The 16,757-nt window shown below is 43.3% G+C and overlaps 1 protein-coding gene across 2 annotated transcripts in view; it reads left to right on the top strand.

The window, feature by feature from the left end:
- The window catches only part of gucy1a2 (guanylate cyclase 1, soluble, alpha 2), a 379,990-nt gene that overhangs the window by 292,730 nt on the left and 70,503 nt on the right, over positions 1–16,757 (top strand). For both annotated transcript variants that reach the window (XM_072476754.1, XM_072476755.1), the window contains exon 6: positions 2,721–2,864. In XM_072476754.1, coding sequence (XP_072332855.1) covers positions 2,721–2,864 — 144 coding nt within the window. The remainder of the gene's footprint in view (positions 1–2,720; positions 2,865–16,757) is intronic.

The raw sequence follows: 16,757 nt of genomic DNA, 5'->3' as shown, positions 1-16,757 counted from the left end.
TTATGTGGCATATTTCCTCTCATTCTGTTTCTGTTAAAAGATCAATTGAGTATCGCCCATGAGGGAAATTGGCAAGAAGGCAGCACACCTGTAACCAACGCTGCCTGATTTCCTTTCTGTTAACTTAAATTTGATTCGGCTCTTTTTTCATAAGCCTCCTGGACTGATTTTCTTCTGTGTGTTGTGCCTAAGTGATCCTTTACCCCCCCCCCCACCCACCCCCCCCCCCCCCCCCCCCAAGGCAATGAGAGAAAGATCTGCCCTAATTTCTAAACTTTTTAAAAAAAATTGCGTGATATGGGTGTCGCTGGCTAGGCCAGCATTTGTTGCCCATCCCTAATTTTCCCTTGGACTGAATGGCTTGCAAGGCCATTTCAGACGGCATTTAAGAGTCAACCACATTGCTGTGGATCTGGTGTCACATGTAGGCCAGACCAGGTAAGGGTGGCGGATTTCATTCCCTAAAGGATATTAGTGAATCAGATGGGTTTTTACGACAATCGACAATGGTTTCATGGTTATCATTATACCTTTAATTCCAGATGTTTATTGATTCAGATTTCATCATCTGCCATGGCAGTATGCTAACCTGGCTTCCCAGAGCATTACGCTGCATCTCTGGATTACTTAACCAGTGACAATATCACTATGCCACCAGCTCCCCATTATATTCAGAATGCATTTTGGTGATCTCATCTAATGTGACTAAGTGTAACCTTGACATTTTTGTTCATTTTCATTTTGTGTAGGTATTGGAAGATGTTACCAAAGGGTTATTTGATGCTTCGGGTGAATCCTTCAAATCCACACAAAATCACGGTTTTTACGTTCAGTAATATTACTGGTCAGGTTATCAACTGCATCCCATGTGTGAAATTGTATTTCACTCCAGAATGTCAACATCTCCTTTGTGGCAACCAAATGCTAGTTAAAGCCAGATTCAGTCAAATCCTTTAAGTTAAATGGCAGCATTACTGATGGGGCAAATCTTTGTGTGCATCTTTCTGTTACCATAATAACCTTCCTTCTACAACTTTTGGGCTAATAAGGTTGTTAATGATGTGCGTGATTTCAACTGAGCACACCCTTATTTTGTGAGATTTGATGGAATATATCACAGATTATTGGCTAAGCTCCTCCTCCCTTATATTTTGGATTTCATTTTCAGAAAGTGGTTCAATAACGTCTCTGTGGCTCTGCTCCTGAGGAAGATCGATTGAAGCAACAGACAATTGATTAGTAACAATGCAGTAGCTGGAATTACTTATTTGTTTTTTGTTATAATTTGATTTTTTTTCCCCTGGCTGGCAGACTTTTCCCAGGCTAGAAAAACAAGTCACTGATTAAATCACTCCGGATACCTGCAGCTAGAACTTTGCAGTGTTGAGTGTATACTCTTTGACAGCAGTGCTGATGGTTCTTAGTCCTTGTCAAGGCAGCACTGCTGCCTCATCTACTATATGATGCTGTTACTTCCATCCTAAACCAGTTCTATTTAAGGCAGCAATTTGATTATACTTGATGCTCTAAACCAGTTGGGGCCAATGTCCTCACAGAGGGGTCAAGCAGAACAGCGAGGGAAGATTTAAGCTAGTAATGTTGAAAAACAGGCAAATGTGAGAAAATTTAGAGGAAACAATTGACAATATGAAGGGGCAAAGCCATCTAAAATAGTAAGCTCAAAGAGTGGTTGGAGTAATACATGGCAGATAGAAGAGAGGTTAAGGATAAAGTGTGTAGGAAACAAAATGAGGGAAAATCGAAGTGAGAAGTGTACTGAGGGATATAAAAGGATATAGTTAAAGTTATATAAAGTATTGGAAATGACGTAACAGAACTAAATTCACAATTTAGAAAAGAACATCATGGTAGTGTAGCATTGGCAGAAACTTCAAAGTTCCAACCAGAGTGCAATAATGCTAAGAGTGGAATGTTCTTAGTTCTGAAAATTTTCGGAAGAGAGAGAATAAGTAAAAGGAGAGGTGGTCAAAATTGTTTAAGAACATTATTATTGCTGTAAAAAAGAAAGGTTTTATAGATAGTAGTGCTTTGTCAGAGTCTGCTTGAAAAGACAAACAAGAAAGCATCTTGGAAGTACATTGTACATCATAAATAGGAAGCAAGAAAATAACATTTGTCACCAATCTACAAGTGTTTTGCAGTAGTAACAAGTATAAGTCGCATTAAAGCTTAGAAAATTGGTTTGCTGATGCAATCTTGGTGTAAAGATAGATCTCTCACTGAACAGGTCGGCTTGAAGTTCACCTGATATTGGGCCTCAGGCTTTATTTACCTCAGATCGGTGAGTTACAGATAGCTGTCCCCAGGTAGCTTGCCATGAAGACAATTAGCATTTCAGTGCTGCATTGTGTCCCTCAGGTAGTTCTTAATGGAGAACAGAGTAATTGGAAGCGGAAGGACTAACCATGAGAGAGAGAAACTTGACGAGGAGACAGGGATCATCTGGGAGAGGACGAAGTGATAAGGAGCGTATCAAAGCTGTGATGTTGCTTTAATCCTTCCTCTCAATTGGAAGTGGGTATTCGAGGCAGTGATTTAAGGGGGGAAAGCGGAGTCAGCAGTTGCCAGTGGATTAACGTTGGGCTGAGAGAAAAAAATCTCCATTTCCCAGCTCTACTTCTAACGATGTTGTTTTTTGCAAACGTTATCTTTTTGATGGCGGCCTGCATCATTACTTTTTCCTATTTGAATTTCTGCAGGTGGAAACAATAGGTGATGCATACTGTGTCGCTGGTGGATTACACAGAAAGAGCAGCAACCACACTAAACTCATAGCCCTGATGGCGCTGAAAATGATGGAACTATCTGAGGAGGTGCTGACACCCAATGGAAAACCCATTAAGGTGAGTAATAGTACTGAAGGCATAAATAATTCCTAACCTTTTTGAGATAAACTGTTTTTTCTTTGAACTAGTCAGCTTCTAACAGTTTCATTTTGTGATTCATATACAATAACAGGAATATATCAACATTGGCTCTACAGTTATAGCAAGACAGGACTGTGCAAACTTGTGTCTGCTTTAAGCTTAAACTAAAATTTATCTTGCATTGCATTTTGTCACAATGGATGACGTTCTAGTTTGGTATTAGAGCTGATACATTTGTTACAGAATAATTCTGAAGATGCAGAAGCAACTTATCCCTGGAATTGATCAGGTACAAAATAAAAGAGTACGTTTGCCTTAGTAACAAAGCTGTGAAACACAGTCAGGAGAAAGAGAAAGCATTTAAACGTCTCATATGTTTTGGAAATGAAGAGGATGGGGAGAATCTATTGAGATGGACTGAGGAATGCCACAAAACTGATCAGAATTACAAAAAGAGATCAAGCGAGAAACATAGTTGGGAACATGGGAAAGTGGGGTCAGAAGACAGACCTGTTGAAGTGCTTAACCATTACTTTTCAACAGTTTACAAAGGAAAACGAGAAGAAATGACTGAATTGGGGATTTAGTTTATGAAGTGAAAGGTTGTTATGGTTCAAGGTAGATAGATTCCAGCCTCATAAAATTTTATCTCAGGGTTCTGAATGAATTTACTCAAAACAATTGCAAGACCTCTTGCTGATGTTCCTCAGGGTTTAGTGGACTGAAACTAAATTCCAAATCATTTAAAAATAGCAAATGTGATTCTCATTTTCGAAAAAGCGGCAAGTGCAGAACCACCTTATTTCCACTGTTCGGAAAGTGTTTGAAAATATAGTCTAAGATAATGTAAGGGGGCATTTTAAGGGGTTTGAAACCATAACCTTCTAAATCAGAGAGAGAGTTGCTACCACCGAGCGAAGGCTGACAGCCAAAGGCGTATTGTGATGGAAAGGAGAGCGATAAATTGAACTTCTTTACTCACTCGCTGTCCATAAGTGGGGATGTTTTGAATTATTTTTAAAACAGGCAGTGGCATGTTTCCCTAAAACCTTAATTTGTGGCTCTCTTTATAATTAACTCAGAAGGGCAGTTTATTTCATATTGAAACCTGGGGAAGACACAAATACACAGACACTTGTTAGGAAAGAGATATAAGGCGCTATTTAACAGGACAAACACAGAGTCCTGTTTTGGGTGGGTATAGCGGGGTGTTCCTTGGTGCCTGCAGCACTGGGAATTACACCTCTATTTAATGGCGTTTTGTCCTTTTTTGGCCTCAGCGAGGAATGCCCCGCCAAGGCTGCAATTATCCTAATTTCCTCCACTGATCTTTTGACCCCCCTCAGCTACCCCACTGTGACCTTCAGATACCCCCCCCCCCCACCCCCCCACTGCATCCAACCTACCTCTTAGGGGATACTCGAGGCTCCTCCTACCCCGCCTCTTAAGGGAAAGGTACCCCTGTTCCCTGCCACTGACCATCTTGGCTCTGCCAGTCTGACACCCTGCCAGTGCCCCTGCCAGCCTGGTAGTGCCACCTGTAATACTGTAACAGAACATGCAGCTCTCATGTCATTTTTACAGATAGACAAAGCCAATACTTGCATTTATGAAGCAGTTTTCTCCTGTTATGCCAGTCATTCTGAACCCTTTTTCCAAAGCCTGCCTCGGCGGCAACTTTCATGACCTTCTCGTTCGATTTCCAAAGCCTTGTTCCTGTAACTGTCCAAAACATCATTCCTTCTCTCTCTCTCTCTCTCCCTCCCTCTCTAAGCTCTGTCCAGCCCCTCAAACAAAGGTTCTCTGGGTTTCCAGACTTGAACTTATCATCGTTATCTTGGCTTATTGTCCACTCCCATTTATACAAAAGAACAGAGCAACTAACCTCCCATTGATGGAGAAAGAGGTCATCAGTCTCTGTAATGGACTAATAGCTGGTCAGACAGGATGTCCTCAAGAACAATGGATCTGAGGCACCCTGTGTATTCCCACTAACAGGTTTAAGTCTGACTGGGACAATGTTTGGGTGGCACAGTGGTTAACATTGTTTCTTCACAGTGCCAGGGTCCCAGGTTCGATTCCCGGCTTGGGACACTGTCTGTGCGGAGTCTGCATGTTCTCCGCGTGCTCCGGTTTCCTCCCACAAGTCCCGAAAAGACGTGCTGTCAGGTCATTTGGACATTCTGAATTCTCCCTCTGTGTACTCAAACAGATGCCGTAATGTGGCAACTAGGGGCTTTTCACAGTAACTTCATTGTAGTGTTAAAGTAACCCTACTTGTGACAATAAAGATTATTATACATTATATAACTCGGCCAGGTTTGAGCGTATACCTCTTGACTCTGTGCTCGCAGATTTTTTTCCCCTCAGTCTATTTAACCCCTAAATTGCCTGCTATATTGGGGGCTCATTTCTGGACCTAATTTCCTAATATCTCCCTTGCATGACACCTCCCTTCCTAGAGAAAAACTGAACCATCAATATACACAGATGGCTTAATTTTCTGAACCATTTTCAATTTTAAACATTCCTTAAGATTACATAATTTACATTCTATATGGTATTATCAAACCTAAACGTGGTTTCAGTGAGAGTCCTTTACACAACAAAGCTTGATCAATAATTCAATTACATGCAGTTGTCTGGCTTTACCAGCAGCGTTTTCCACATGATCATTGGACAAATTGTTGATTGTTGTTGCAGCATTCATCATCAGTTCGTCACATTTATCAATGGTTTTGCATCCTGCTTCTTTTGCTGTCTGTTGAGGATAGTCAAAATTAATTGGTAACAGCTGGTGCATTTGGACATTGTCAAACACCAGTAATTGCATGTTGAAAAGTGTGATGACTATCTTGGCTACATTTGTACCAGTTCTGCAGTCTCTAGATTCTGTATTCCACAACGGACAATGCTCTTTGTGAAACAGGGAAACAGCTTTAGTCCTTCATCTTTTCCACCTGACTAGATCCTAGTGTCATCATTTCCAGTGTCATCATTATGATAGGAATTTCACTGCTCTTGGAGTTCCACAGTTCCTGAAGTTTATTTCATTAAAACCTGCTGCCTTGTGAGAAGCTCTCTCCCATGTTGTGGTTTTATCTCTTCGATCTCATACAGATGATTGCTGGTATGCTAGAGTTTCTTTGCAATCTGATGCTGGATCCCAGCTGCCCTCCGAATCTGCCTTTCCAGACCAGCTTTCTCTACTGTGTAACCATCATTGATCCCTGCTGTTGGATGAAGTTCCCATGTCAGCTACTTCCTAGCCTTCAGTTCTCCATTCACTCTGTTGAGGGGTTCTATTTTTTTAACGCACATCAGCAATCTCCATTTGTACCTGTGCTTCATTGGCGAATTGAACTTGCATGGGTGTTGTTCAATCGGAACATCATTTCCGATAACTATATCCTGCGCAATTACTTTTATACGTCCCAAGTTATCCCCCCACCCAGCTCCATGTGACTGTAATCACTCTTTCAGGTCATTTTGATTTTCCTTCGGAAGGTAGGGAGGGGGCCCCAGATGAACCGGGGTGCACCTACCTTAAATACTTATCCCCTTGGCCCACCGCAAGATCCACCACGTCAGTGCAATACTGAGAAAAAGTTGTACCAATCCACGCCTGCGTGAATCCCGACCCAGATGGCCAGAGAATCATGGAGGTGAAAGAGAATCGGATGCCTAGCCCGTTAATAGGATGCAAATAGGTCAAGTTGACCCATTTACATTTGCCCTCTGGTGCGGAGCGCAAACCTCGATGCCACTGCTAGAGGGGGACTGGAGCATTGGAAATGGCCGACACTGATCCCATTTTTCCCTGTCATTGGATTCCCTGCCGCATCGGGAACTCTGCTATATCTTCATCACAACATACTTACCTACCTATCTTTGTGTTGTCTACAAATTTAGCTACCATACCTTTGCTCCTCTCATCTAAGTCATTAATGTAAATTGTAAAATGTTGAGGCCCAGCACAGACCCAGCAGGACTCCATTCATCAAATCCTGACAATCAGACAAAGACCTATATTTACATACTCTCTGTTTTCTGCCAGCCAGCCAATCTTCTATCCATGCTAGCATATTACCCCTACGCCATGAACTTTTATTTTCTGCAATAAACGTTGTGGCACCTGATCAAATGCCCTCTGGAAATCCAAGCGCAGTTTGTCTACAGGCTCTCCTTCATCCACAGCATATGTTAATCCTTCAAAGAATTCCAATAATTGATTGAACGCGATTTGCCTTTCACAAAACTATGCTGACTCGACCCAATTACTTTTAGTTTTTCTAAATGTCCAGCTATAACCCCTTTAATCAATTCTAACACATTTCCCATGACAGACACCAAACTAACTGGCCTTAGTTTTGTGTTTTCTGCCTCCCTCTCTTGAATGGGGGATTTATATTTGCTACTTTCCAGTCTGATGGAACCTTTACAGAATCTAGAGAATTTTGGAAAATTAACACCAACGCACTTACTCCCTCATTAACCTCCTCTTTTAAAACCCTAGGATGAAGTCCACCTGGACTTGGAGACTTGTCAGTAGCAGTTCCATCAGTTTTCTCATTAACGCTTCCCTTGTGATTGTAATTTCACCAAGTTCCTCTGTCCTTTCCATCTCCTGATGTACAGCTACTACTGGATTGATTTTTATCCTCCATAGACAGAAGCAAAATATTTGCACATTTCACCTGCCATTTCCTTATTATTTGTTATTAATGCCCTGTTGTCACTCTCTAGAGGACCAACAACTCACTTTACTAATTCTTTTCCTTTTTAAATACCTATATAAACTCTTCCTATGAGTTTTTCCTTTTCTAACTAGCTTTCTCTCATACTCTAATTGATTTCTCCTGATGAACCTTTTAGCCATTCTGTGCTGCTCTTTGTATTTTTTAAAAATAAACATTGTATTGAGGTATTTTTGGTATAGTAACAACAACAAAATAAACAATATACATGAAACCATAAACATAGTGCAAAAGCCATTTACCTTGTGTACAGTTCCCACCCTTATTGACCCTCTACTCTAATCTAAACTACTCCCCCCACCCCCCCACGTCTGCTGACGATTAACTTTACGCAAAGAAGTCGACAAACGGTTACCGGTTGCCACCTCCGGGTGAACCCTAACAGTGACCCTTTCAAGGCGAACTTGATTTTCTCCAAACAGAGAAAGCTAGCCATGTCCGATAGCCAGGTCTATGACTCCGGGGGCTTTGAGTCCCTCCATGCTAATAGTACCCGTCTCTGGGCTACCAAGGAAGCAAAGGCCAAAACGTCTGCCTCTTTCTCCTCCTAGATTCCCAGGTCTTTTGACACCCTGAAAATCGGTACCTCTGGACTCAGCGCCACCCTTGTTTTTAACACCGTGGACATGACGTTCGCAAACCCCTGCCAAAATCCCCTAAGCTTTGGACATGTCCAAAACATGTGGACATGGTTCGCTGGTCCTCCCGCACATTTTGCGTACCTGTCCTCCACTCCAAAGAATCTGCTCATCCGGGCCACTGTCATGTGAGCCCGGTGAACAACGTTAAATTGTATCAGGCTGAGCCTGGCACATGTGGCGGACGTGTTGACTCTACTCAACGCGTCTGCCCATAGACTATCCTCTACCTCACTTCCCAGCTTCTCCTCCCACTTGCTTCAGCTCCTCGGTCTGCGTCTCCTCCGACCCTATAAGCTCTTTATAAATGTCCGAGACGCTCCCTTCTCCTGCCCACCCTCTGGAAACTACCCTGTCCTGAATCCCCCTAGCGGTAGGAGCGGGAAGGTTGACACCTGTTTACGAAGGAACTCCCGCACCTGCAGATACCTGAATTTGTTTCCCCTCGCCAACCCTAACTTTTCCTCCAACGCCCTCATACTCGGAAAGCTCCCCTCCATGAACATATCCCCCATCCTATCAATCCCCTCTCTGTTCTTTGTATTTTGACCAATCATTTGAACTGCCACTCATCTTTACGCAGTTATACGTGTGATAAATGAAGGAATTTCAGATATATATTGTATTATATGTATTTGCTGCAGTAAAGGTTAAAAACCTGGGTTACTATGTGTATGACTGCTGCAGTAATGTTTTTTTTTATAGAAATTCTGGTGTACAAGACCAGCAGAAACCTTGGCTACAGAGGTTCAATTAAAGTATCGTAAAAGTTGGGCTAATAGAATTTTATTCATATAAAGAGGGTTCCCTGGGGAGTACAAAATTAGAGACATTACTTTCTGTTTGAGTCTACAAACTTGTGCTGGGTTCTTCATGGCCCTCACAAAAGTAGTTGCTGCCTACATGGACCATGACAACTGGATCCTTCCCACTGCAAGTTCCTCTCTAGCCTGGAGCAGATGTCTGGACCCTGTGACTGGGCAGGCAACACAGCCACTTGGACCCTCACTGTTTATAACAGAGAACAGTGTTAATCCCTCTCAATATACTGCCTCCTACAAGCACAACATTCATGTTTGCTCCCCCACTCGAATGCCTTCCTTTATCATGGTGCCATGGTTTGCTCACCTCATTCAAGCAAGGTGTGAGAAACTCAAGCCTATTGGTCAATTGCAGAGGCTGACACTCCTGTCCTCTGGTCATCTTTCTGCTTCACTTATATTCATGCCCTCCGATCCTCGGTCCTGACCAAATCAGAAGACCCTATGCTAAGTTGTGAGACTATCTGCAGGTACAAAGCATCTTGGTAACGGTCCCCTTCCTGGTGCATTGCTGTGTTTGCAGCTCAGCCTCCAGCTCAAGGAATCTGAACCAAAATTCCACAAACCTCAAACACTTAGTGCAGACATGTTTGCCCTGGATCATAGTGGTACCCAGGAGCTCCCGCATGCTGCAGCCTTGATATGCATCTTATTTTAATTGTATTTTATGTATGTATTTTAATTAATGACTTAATTTTAATATTCATTTATTTATGTTGCTTTTTAAAAATCTTGTATTGACTCATCTACTTAGTGTCTGGGACTAGCTTTGGTATCATGATCGATAATGTACCAGTCCTTAGATTTTGAAAGAGTTTATCCCATGTTGAGGGGCTTGTGTCGGGAATCCTTGTCTGGGCAGACGTACTGACTCTGCTAGAGGGGTAAGTTTATCAAGATGAAGCAACGTCCATTGTCCCCTCAATGGTCCCAATTTAAAATGGACCTGGACAGTCCCAGGTGTGAGGTGTGTTTGCTAAGGACTCTGCAACAAGCTTTGATGTTTGAGTTCTGTAGTTTATATGATTATAATGTCCTTACACCTGGGTGTGAAATTGCATGATAATGAGAGGGGCATTCTTTTGTTTTTATAACTCCTGTTGAATCAAAGGGCCAATCCTGTGATAATGTGACTTGCAGCAGTTGTTCAGCAGCAATCCGTTTTAAATTAGCAAACCAAATAAGTATTAAAGTCTGATGTACACCGTTTGAATTCCTTTCATGTCTTATTGACATAACAGGGTAGACCAGTGTTTTTCCAAACTTTTTTTCCCAAGACTCACTTTTGCCAACCCCGCAATCTTTGGAACCCACGCCGACCGACTTTCTCGACCCACGCCTGCCGATCTTCAAGACACATGCCACATTCACTTAACTTTAATGCAAAAGGGGACCCTGCATGGTGATCACAATCGCACAGCAATCAGGTTCACAGGAGGACGGGCACTGCGCATGTCAGGTGCAGACTTCAGCCAGTTCATTCATGAGAGTTGAAAATTGAACCTCGCACATGTAGGTCATCTTGAAGGGCATTAAGAACAAAATGCTTGTTTTACTCAGCACTGGGTACTCTTGGGAGATGCTACTCAGAATGCTGACAGACTCATGTGCTTTTGGCATATATATTTTTTAAAATTTAGTGTACACAATTCATTTTTCTAGTTAGCGGGCAACTTAGCGTGGCCAATCCACCTACTCTGCACATCTTTGGGTTGTGGGGGAGAAACCCACGCAAACACGGGGAGAATGCGCAAACTCCAGATGGAGAGTGACCCAGAACCGGGATCGAACCTGGGACCTCGGCGCCGTCAGGCAGCAGTGCTACCCATTGCGCCACCATGCTGCCCTTTTGGCGTGTTTTTAATATACTGCCACAGGTCAGGTACAGCAGCGTCGTCTTTTCATCTGGAGTCAGCTGTAAGTTAATAACTGAATCTGGGGTCTCAACCGCAAAAGGAATTTTTCACCCACCACTCTTTCAAAATCTGACAGTACTCTTCTCATTTGCCAGTATTTTCTTGCACATAATACACCTGGGCTTTGCATCCTTATTTGCATTGGCACAATTGACAAAACCATAACTCAGCAAATCATCTTATTAATAATAATAATAATAATATTCTTTATTAGTGTCACAAGTATGCTTACATTAACACTGCAGTGAAGTTACTGTGAAATTCCCCTAGTTGCCACATCCGGCTCCTATTCGGATACTCTGAGGGAGAATTCAGAATATCCAATTCACCTAACAAGCACGTCTTTCGGCACCTGTGGGAGGAAACTGGAGCACCCGCAGAAAACCCACGCAGACACGCGGAGAACATGCAGACTCCGCACAGATAGTGACCCAAACCGGAAATCAAATCCAGGTCCTTTGCGCTGAGAAACAACAGTGTTAACCACAGTGTAACCGTGCCACCCATTTACACTGCTTTGTTCCCGGGTTATAGCAAAGAAAAGAGAGCAGTGCAGGAACAGGTCCTTCAGCCCTCCAAGCCTGCGCCAATCATAATGCCTGTCTCAACTAAACCCTTCGGCACTTCTGGGACCCGTATCCCTCTATTCTCATCCTATTCATGTATTTGGGCAGCATGGTAGCATTGTGGATAGCACAATTGCTTCACAGCTCTAGGGTCCCAGGTTCGATTCCAGCTTGGGTCACTGTCTGTGCGGAGTCTGCACATCCTCCCCGTGTGTGCGTGGGTTTCCTCCGGGTGCTCCCGTTTCCTCCCACAGTCCAAAGGTGAGCAGGTTAGATGGATTGGCCATGATAAATTGCCCTTAGTGTCCAAAATTGGCCTTAGTGTTGGGTGGGGTTACTGGGTTATAGGGATAGGGTGGAGGTGTTGACCTTGGGTAGGGTGCTCTTTCCAAGAGCCGGTGCAGACTCGATGGGCCGAATGGCCTCCTTCTGCACTGTAAATTCTATGATATCTATGATAATCTATTTGTCAAGGTGCCTCTTAAACGTTGCTATCGTACCTGCTTCCACCACCTCCTCCGGCAGCGAGTTCCAGGCACTCACCACTCTCTGTGTAATAAACTTGCCTCGCACATCTCCTCTAAACTTTGCCCCTCGCACCATAAACCTATGTCCCCATGTAATTGACTTTTTCATCCTGGGAAACAGCTTCTGACTACCAACTCTGTCCATGCCACTCATAATTTAGTAAACTTCTATCAGGTCTCCCCTCAATCTCCGGTGCTTTAGTGAAAATAATCCGAGTTTATCCAACCTCGCCTCATAGCTGACACCCTCCAGACCAGGCAGCATCCTGGTAAACCTCCTGTGTACCCTCTCCAAAGCCTCCACATCCTTCTGGTAGTGTGGCGACTAGAATTGTGCACAATATTCCAAGTGTGGCCTAACTAAAGTTCTCTATCGCTGCAGCATGACTGGCCAATTTTTATACTCAATGCCCCGACCAATGAAGGCAAGCATGCCATATGTCTTCTTGACCACCGTATCCACCTGCATTGCCACTTCCAGTGATCAGTGGACATGTACACCCAGAACCCTCTGCCTGTCAATACTCCTAAGGGTTCTGCCATTTACTGTATACTTCTCACCTGGATTAGATCTACCAAAATGCATTACCTCACATTTGTCTGGATTAAACTCCATCTGCCATTTCTCCGCCTAAGTCTCCAACCGATCTATATCCTGCTGTATCCTCTGACAATCCTCATCGCTATCCGCAATTCCACCAATCTGTGTGCAAACTTACTAATCAGACCAATTACATTTTCCTCCAAATCATTTATGTACTACAAACAGTAAGGTCTCAACACTGATCCTGCGGAACACCACTAGTCACAGCCCTCCATTCAGAAACGCACCTTTCCACTGCTACCCTACCCTCTGTCTTCTATGACCAAGTCAGTTCTAATAATCTTTATTATTGTCACAAGTCGGCTTACATTAACACTGCAATGAAGTTACTGTGAAAAGCCCCTAGTTGCCACATTCCGGCGCCTGTTCGGGTACACAGAGGGAGAATTCAGAATGTCCAAATCACCTAACAGCATGTCTTTCGGGATTTGTGGGAGGAAACCGGAGCACCCGGAGGAGTTTTTAAATGGGAGTAAATCCTGTCCCGAAGAATCCTCTCCAATAATTTACCTACCACTGACGTAAGGCTCACCGGCCTGTAATTTCCTGGATTATCTTTGCTACCCTTCTTTAACAAAGGAACAATGTTGGCTATTCTCCAGTCCTCTGGGACCTTAGCTGAAGCCACGCAGACACAGGGAGAACGTGCAGACTTCGCACAGACAGTGAGCCAAGCTGGGAATCGAACCTGGAACCCTGGTGCTGTGGAGCCATAGTGCTAACCACTATGCTATTGTGCTGCCGTTCTGGATCCATCCTGCCAGCTCACCTCTGATCCCGTGTGACAACACCGTTTGTACCAGTCTGCTATGAGGGACCGCGTCTAAGGCTTTGCTGAAATCCCTGTGGACAGCATCCACTGCCCTTCGTTCACCAATCATCTTCGTCACTTTCTCAAAAAACTCGATCAAGTTAGTGAGACACGACCTCCCCTTCACAAAACCATGCTGCCTCTCGCTAATAAGTTTATCAGTTTTTAAATGGGAGTAAATCCTGTCCCGAAGAATCCTCTCCAATAATTTACCTACCACTGACGTAAGGCTCACCAGCCTGTAATTTTTTTGATTATTTTTGCTACCCTTCTTTAACAAAGGAACAATGTTGGCTATTCTCCAGTCCTCTGGTATCTTAGCTGTAGCCAATGAGGATACAAAGATTTTTGTCAAGGCCCCAGCAATTTCTTCCCTTGCCTCCCTTAGTATTCTGGGGTAGATCCCAAGAGGCCCTGGAGACTTATCAACCTTAATGTTTTTCAAGACGCCCAACACCTCCTCCATTTTGATATTGACATGACCCAGACTATCTACACACCCTTCCCTTGACTCATCATCCACCAGATCCTTCTCTTTGGTGAATACTGATGCAAAGTTCTCATTTAGTATCTCACCCGTTTTCTCTGGCTCCACACATAAGATTCCCTCCTCTGTCCTTGAGTAAACCACCCTTTCCCTGGCTACTCTCTTGATCTTTATTTATGTATAAAATACCGTGGGATTCTCTTTAATCCTGTTTGCCAATGACTTTTCATGACACCTTTCAGCCTTCCTGACTCCTTGCTTACGTTCCTTCCTACTTTCTTTATATTCCTCAAGGACTTTGGCCGTTCCCAGCTTTCTAGCCCTTACGAATGCTTCCTTTTTCTTTTTGACAAGGCTCAAAATATCCCTTGTTATTCAAGGTTCCTGAAATTTGGCATACTTATTCTACATCCTCTCAAGAACGTGCTGGTCCTGAGCAACTGACGTTTGAAAGACTCCCACATGTCAGATATTGATTTACCCTGAAACAGCTTCCCCCAATCTAAATTCTTCAGTTTCTGTCTAATATTTGTATAATTAGCCTTCCTCCAATTTAGCACCTTTACCCGAGGACTACTCTTATCTTTATCCACAAATACCTTAAAACTTACTGAATTATGGTCACTGTTCCCAAAATGATCCCCTTCTTCTTTGAAGGCTCTTAACCAGAGACCTTGGAGCTCTGCGAAGAACTAACATTAGCAGTGCTCTGTCCTGCCTTGATTAACCTGAGCAGCTATCTCCAGCAGATTCACATGTGAGAATCTGGCCAGTAGGTACTCTGCCTATTTGTGTCTTTCTTGTAACAAGACGATTGGTTCATCTTCACAGTTCCCTTACCTTACTTGCCAGCAGATAGAAAATGGAAGAAATTCTCCTCTGTGATTTGGTGCCAAGAGCACGTACATACAGGGCACTTGACGTCAAGCGTACTTGCAAGGCATGTGACCTGAGAGCTTATGGCCATAAGACTGCACACAGCCTAATTTTCTTGTCATTTTGAAGGTGACAGTGGCTGCCATTCTCAATAAAGATGCTGGCAGTGGCCGTTGGGCACTACTCCCGTGATCGGGGCCAGTGCAGGAATGCCACGACCGATTGCTGTACAAATGCATTTGGGCAGCATGGTCGCACAAGTGGATAGCACTGTGGCTTTACAGCACCAAGGTCCCAGGTTCGATTCCCCGCTGGGTCACTGTTTGTGCGGAGTCTGCACGTTCTCCCCGTGTGTGCGTGGGTTTCCTCCGATGCTCCGGTTTCCTCCCACAGTCCAAAGACGTACAGGTTAGGTGGATTGATCATGATAAATTGATCAATCATAAAGGGACCAAAAATGGTTAGGAGGGGTTATTGGGTTATGGGGATAGGGTGGAAGTGGGCCGGTGCAGACTCGATGGGCTGAATAGCCTCCTTCTGCACTGTATGGTCTCTTCTGCACTGTATGTTCTATGTTCTATGTTATGTTCTATGACACCTGCCCGCGACACACCCGCTGGCCGTGACCCGCACTTTGAAAACCCTGGTGTAGACGTATTGAGAATGCCATTGTTGCCTTTTAAATGAGAAGGAATTGGAGCTGTAGGCATGCGGCTGTAAGCGAACAGGTCACTTGCCCTGCACGTACACTTGGCGTCAAGTGCCCTGTATGTATGTGATCGTTACCTGTTTGCATTTTTGCTTTTATGAAATAATTTATTAATGTTTCAGGTATCCTTTTACTTCCTTGGTTTTGAACACAGAAAAGTGGAGTTCACAGCATAATGGATGTGAAGTGATGACTTCCATTTTCCAACTGGATTTGCTGGATCAACCTACAAATCTTTCAGTGATAGAAACAAAATATATTTTTTTTCCTTTTTATAATTGCATTCAAACTGTTCAGAAAGCTATCTCTATTAATTCATGAGTTTGTGTTCATTCCTCTTTATCCTTCTACATATATATTACAATTCATAACCAATGGTGCGCATTCCTCTGTGGAATATTAATATTGCATTGCACTAAAACAGTGACTACACTTCAAAAAAAGTACTTCTACGAAGTACTGCAAAGCGCTGTAAAGCAGTGAAAGGGACTAGGGGCTGGTTTAGCATAGGGGCTAGTTTAGCACAGTGGGCTAAACAGCTGGCTTGTAAGGCACAACAATGCAAGCAGGGCGGGTTCAATTCCCATACCAGCCTCCCCGAACAGGCGCCGGAATGTGGCGACTAGGGGCTTTTCACAGTAACTTTATTAAAGCCTACTTGTGACAATAAGTGATTATTATTATTAAATGTGATTCTTTCTTTCTCATACAAATATGGTTTGCAATGCTTTAGAGTTTAATTTGGTGAACTTTGCAATATATGAATAAGATAACCAAATGAAATGTCCTTTGCACAAATGGACATTAGCTATATTTTATCTATAATAGCACAGCTTTCTGTATAAATGCCCCTCTTAGGAGCAATACTAAAGATTGTGCTGTACCGGAGTCCTTTAACATTGGTGTGCTGCGCTGGAGATTGTTAGTATCCACAATCGCAGTTTAGCAGCCACGAGAAGTTGACGAGAAGCATGGAGATCATTTTTCTACACTTGAACAGGCTGTAGTTTCCCCAATAGAAAGATTCAAAACAAATTATTTTTCAGACATCTTTTACAAAACCTGTCATTCACTTTGTCATTGACCTTACTGTAACCATGACATTTTGATCGTGCTGCCAAATTCAAAGAAATGGCGAACTTTGATTGATAGAATAA

The sequence above is a fragment of the Scyliorhinus torazame genome, chromosome 15 (assembly GCF_047496885.1).
Source record: "Scyliorhinus torazame isolate Kashiwa2021f chromosome 15, sScyTor2.1, whole genome shotgun sequence".
Taxonomy (NCBI): Eukaryota; Metazoa; Chordata; class Chondrichthyes; order Carcharhiniformes; family Scyliorhinidae; genus Scyliorhinus; species Scyliorhinus torazame.
The sequence above is the reverse complement of the archived record's forward strand: the minus strand, read 5'-3'. Positions and strand labels throughout refer to the sequence as shown.